General features: G+C 37.0%; 2 protein-coding genes across 3 annotated transcripts; both read right to left on the reverse strand.

The window, feature by feature from the left end:
* Positions 1 to 587: 587 nt before the first annotated feature.
* Positions 588 to 3,002, reverse strand: LOC125224240 (DNA-directed RNA polymerases II and IV subunit 5A-like). Of its 2 annotated transcripts, none has more exons than XM_048127607.2 (5): positions 2,939 to 3,002; positions 2,367 to 2,571; positions 1,583 to 1,762; positions 1,058 to 1,171; positions 588 to 869 (listed from the first exon to the last, which is right to left on the reverse strand). In XM_048127607.2, the coding sequence occupies exons 2-5, from the start codon at positions 2,562 to 2,564 to the stop codon at positions 744 to 746; spliced, it is 618 nt and encodes a 205-aa protein (XP_047983564.1). In that variant the 5' UTR covers positions 2,565 to 2,571; positions 2,939 to 3,002; the 3' UTR covers positions 588 to 743. The 2 variants fall into 2 exon arrangements, with proteins under 2 accessions (XP_047983564.1, XP_088919374.1); XM_089063248.1 differs by having other exon boundaries at positions 1,058 to 1,219.
* A 1,234-nt stretch (positions 3,003 to 4,236) lies between these two features.
* On the reverse strand, positions 4,237 to 4,686 carry LOC125220684 (uncharacterized). Its single transcript, XM_048122836.2, has one exon. It carries the CDS (start codon positions 4,684 to 4,686, stop codon positions 4,237 to 4,239), a length of 450 nt encoding a protein of 149 aa, XP_047978793.1.
* Positions 4,687 to 4,887: the final 201 nt, after the last annotated feature.

The following is a 4,887-nucleotide window of genomic DNA, read 5'->3' on the forward strand; positions in this document are numbered from 1 at the left end:
TACAACCACTTTTTATCGTTATCGCTTAGGCATGATGATGGAAATCCAACTCAAAATTATTCGTTTCCCACGTATATTAGGTTTTGTGAACATGATCACAATTGCATTAGTATTACTTTTTCACGACTTATACTGTTATACATGTGCTATGTTATGTTGCCTTTGCGGCTTTGCTTCTTCCGCGTAATCCCACCACCGATGGTGACAATTAAAGGCGTATTTAGAAAATGGAACGCGTGGAAATGGACACAATGAAGAAGGTCATATAATAGAAGCAGTGCAGCGACCATTGATGTCGGATGAAGAACATAAATGAACCCTGACCTTGAAGGAACAGTTGCTGCACACCACGATGCAAAAGACGAATTTAATGAAGTTTTGTGGCCTTCAGGTGTAAACAGTAGTGGACTAGTGGTCGATTTTTAAACGAAAAATTGTGAAGAGATCTAATAAAAAAATACTCCTAGTGCATGAACTTTTGAATGTGTTTGCCTGCATTTCACTACTTAGGAAATTAAAAAGAAAAAGAAAATAAAAACTATTTTTGTGTATAGCCCATCCAATAAAATCAAACCTAAAACCATTGATAAGACTCAAGGTGGCATTCTCAGATCTAGAATGATAAGTTCTTCAACTATATAAACACTACTAAGAATGAAGTCATGAACCCGAGCAAGTCCCTACAAAACTCTCTTCTACTTCTATGTTTATACAAAGCTACGAGACAAAAGGTTCTAGAATGTTCAAAATGCGTATCTGTAAGTGATGTATCTTCCGGCAGTTTCACTAGGGCGGATGATCTTCACGACATCCCCGCTTTTCAGCCCGTGATATCTGGCGACAGGGTCAGTTACCTGAATACGAGGGAGCTGGCGCAGCACAGAACGTTAAAATAATGTGAAAATGGAGATGCTAAATAAAACCAAACAGAGCTCTCATGAGTCATTACTTGATTTTCAATTTAACAGAAGTTTCATGATTATGATCGTTTCAGGCATTTATGCAGCACCCGAACGATGATAGGTATAGCAGAGTTCGAAAATTAGCATATACAAACCTGAGTTTCTTTGACAGTGTATCTTGCAAGCAGAGCTGTCTTTTCTTCAGCCGTGAGGACTTGATGCGGGGGAACAAGCTCGTGATGGTGGATGTTGACTAGCAACTCAGCCTCCTGCATATTTACATTAGTATAACCAAGGTCCAAAAATAATAGCCACACCTGTAAAACACAACAGTCAAGTAAAGAGCTGCTACAAGGTCTCGTTTACTTTGGCGGTTAAGGGCTGGGTTTCTAGAACTTATCCCCGCATTTTAGATTTGATTGATTATAAGGGATATATATCCCACCTAAAAAGGTTGCGATACGACTTACTCATCTCTGCCTTCTAGTGTATCACATCTTAAAACAAATCAACCCAACATTTTATAATATTGGGAATAATCAAGCCCTTAAATTGAAATCTTCAGTTAATAAAAGAAGCTGTGTAAGGCATGTTCTCTACCAGTAAAAAGTAGACCTATAACATTTATCCAAAACATGACACATATGTGATTAAAGACAAAAGAACTAGACAACATTTACCTGGAAAACTTCCACCTGAAATTTCTTGGCTACTTCCTTTATCATTTTATTAGCAAAAGGAGTCAACGCCTGCTGTGAAACTAGGATGGCCCGAGTAACATTGTCATCGTGCATTCGACTGATCAAAGTCCTTATTGTCGTAGCTCCAACCTTGGCATCTTCAGGAAAGAACACATATATCTGGAAATAAGTAGAAAAACTATAAATAAGTTGGGGAAAGTAAGAGAAATGATAGATTGATGTGCACAAGCACACCAAGCACTAGTGATCCATTTAGAGAAACCAAAATATCTCCTGAATTCCATCGTCTGTGCAAGGTTTAAAGGCTTACTGGACACAAGTAGATACTAGAGATTACAAAGCATGAAAGCCTAACAGTCAAATAACTATCAAAGCTTGTGACATCCAATTTGAGAGATTGGACAGAGTTAGGAATAAGATGTGAAAATCTAAATTTATTGGACAAATATCCACTGTCTATTGCACTTATGTCACACAATACCCACACACGGAGATTATGCACCCGATGCAGAATAAGGCCAACTCAAAGGAGGGCTCACTGACGGAACTGCCATGAAACGACTTATTAGTGGATTGATAGATCACTTCGGAATAGCATATACCAGACTCATGTTAAGAGGATTAACCAAACCAAAAATACATCTCAGAGTCAGTCATCTTATAACATTTAATAGACATTCAACGCCTCAATAAAATCGACATCCGCGGATTGTGCTCCCAAGAACTCAACAAAATTTAACAGATCACACCATCACAAGAATACCTGTTCTCCACTGTCACGCTTGTCTTTGACAAGCATAAGGTCCTCTCTCTTCATATTGTCACCATACTTGGCAGTGAATCCTTCCTTGGTCATCGCAATCTCATCATCAGTCACCACATAACCCCTGTCCCTCAGCATTTGCAGCACCGTTTTCATGGCTTTGAACAACCGCCTCACCTCCTCCTCAGGCAGCACCATTTTTCCACTGCCAATTCCACACATCAGCCGTAGAGTCGTAGCTCAACAGATTCCACAAAACACAGCCAGAAATCAGGTGTTCATACACACTATTATTGAATAATTTATGTTAATTAATTGAATAGTATTAAAAGCGCGAAATTTTTCAGATAACCCTAACATTCATGGTTTGTAATTCATCCTAACACACAGACTTCAAGGTAATTTCCAATTTAATGAGAGTAAACGACGAAATTAATGACTTAGATTGACGTAATTAGCAATTAATTAATGCAAACTTCCAATTTACTGACGGTAAATAAACAACGTAATAAGCTTTGCTCTGTCATGTATTGAGGAAAGCGGTGGTTTCCGGCGGTGATTGGCAGACTAACCTTCGCGCGGGAAGCGGCGGTGTGGGGACGAAGGGTTTTTGGGATTTGTGTATTAACCGTTTTCCTTTATATTTTCTCAAATTTTACTAATTTCCTTTATATAATTAACTTTGATTTACCCTTTCACAAAAAAGCGTTCATTGTATAGAACGTTTTCATTACTTTCTTTTGTTATAAAGGAAGTTTGATCATATCGATTAATTTCATCATCATATTATTTTAGTTTCATATTTTTCATAAAGACTTAATATTCAAATTTTGATTACATTATTTTATTATATAAACATAAACATGCGTAGTTCATACACTTACATACCTATAAAAAAATGCATGACTGCCGGTCTTTATCTTTCTCTATTTCCATTGAAATAATATACATGATTTTTTATGATAAATAAAAACTAAATTACGATTATATTTTTACTATAGTGAGAGAACATTCACTCCTAAATTATTAGATTTACATAGTTTGAGACAAATTTGAAATTCGTGTAATTATATATTGTGGTCAATTATTGTAGCGTGTAAATGGACGCGTGACACTGTACAATAATGGTAATTTACATGGTCAAAAAGTGGCTCTTGACCTATTCTTTTTTGTTGTAAAATGTTAAATATGTACATTGAAATTATATCTATTAGATATAAATTCTTGAGTTTTTTGGAGTACTATTTTGGAGTATTACTTCTATTCGACTTTGCTGATCGTGGCCAGACCAATAAGCGCATGTTATTTATCGTTTAGTAGGATTTAAAATGAGTTAGTACCCAATCACAATAATTCAGTTTGAAGTAAAAAAACAAATTTTATTGTGAAGTACAGTAAAAACAGTGGTAGTATTAAATTGAAAAACCATAACTTATTAGCTAGATCCAACTCACCATAGTATCCTTGTGGGTAATATTGAGATGCTGTATCAGTCATCACTATATTTAATTCTTCAACTTCCTTAAATGCTAGTGGTACCAATTATTTTTTATTTGAAACCAAAAAATATACAGAGCGAATTATAATTACACAGGACATATTTTTAGTACTCATTGTCATATTTGTTTATTAATTTAAAATAAAACATAAATATTTCCTCTCTTCGCAACTGATAGAATTAAGCAGTACTAGTAGTTTTTTTCATTTTTAGAATTTGTCTTAAACCAAAATTTGTTTAAATTTCATGATTTATAAAAAATTATTTCTCTTATACTAGAATACGCAGTAGAAAATATTAAGCATGAACGGCAAAAATGGGACAATAGCATAATCTAGAAAATAAAAAGAATCTAAAAATTGTTGAATCCATTTACATCGCTAACACAGTCGGCGGTAGAGAAGCAGCAATATGAGTGATGTTTCGGATCTGCAACGTCTGAATCGGCGCCCCATTAAATCTCCTCTTCCACAGATTCGCATTCTCCTCCGCCTTCTTCACCACCGGCAGCGGCGGATCTAGCTCCCCCACGTCCACCACCTTCGATCTCACTACCTGCAGTTCCTTCCTACTCCCGCAATTATTAATCTCGGCGAAGAGTCTCCTGAGCTTGGAGTAGGTGCGGTTGGGGGGAGATGGATCGCGGCGGCTGTTTCTCTTGAGTTGGCCCATGCACCCGACTCTGGGGGAGGACGGGGACGGATCGCGGCGGCGGCGCCGGGGGAGGGCTATGTCTTTGAGCGACAGGCGGCAGAAGAGTGGGAGGAAGATGGTTTTGTGGTGGAGGAGCTGCTGCTGGCGGTGGTCGTACACGCTCCCCATGTTTTGTTTTACTTTCTGTTGATGTGTGTGTTTTTGAGAATGAATGGTAGATTCAAATGTGTACATATATAGTTGTATATTAAAATATGACTCGTGTCTCCAAGGGAAATTACTGTGTCTTTTTTGGGCACCAAAACTATGAATCATCATCACCTTCCAACCAATAAATTACCAAAATATAATCTTGTTTTTAAGCTAAAT

The sequence above is a fragment of the Salvia hispanica genome, chromosome 1 (genome assembly GCF_029641045.1).
Source record: "Salvia hispanica isolate PSC_SH4W2 chromosome 1, Shi_PSC_v1, whole genome shotgun sequence".
NCBI classification, from domain to species: Eukaryota; Viridiplantae; Streptophyta; class Magnoliopsida; order Lamiales; family Lamiaceae; genus Salvia; species Salvia hispanica.

Coding starts and splice junctions, on each gene's coding strand:
- LOC125224240 (XM_089063248.1), bottom strand. CDS start 2,564: ATGGTGCTGCCTGAGGAGGAGGTGAGGCGGTTGTTCAAAGCCATGAAA. Junction 1,763..2,366: donor AGCGTGACAGTGGAGAACAG/GTATTCTTGTGA, acceptor ACTTATTTCCAG/ATATATGTGTTCTTTCCTGA. Junction 1,220..1,582: donor TTCAGGTGGAAGTTTTCCAG/GTAAATGTTGTC, acceptor TGTGTTTTACAG/GTGTGGCTATTATTTTTGGA.
- LOC125220684 (XM_048122836.2), bottom strand. CDS start 4,686: ATGGGGAGCGTGTACGACCACCGCCAGCAGCAGCTCCTCCACCACAAA.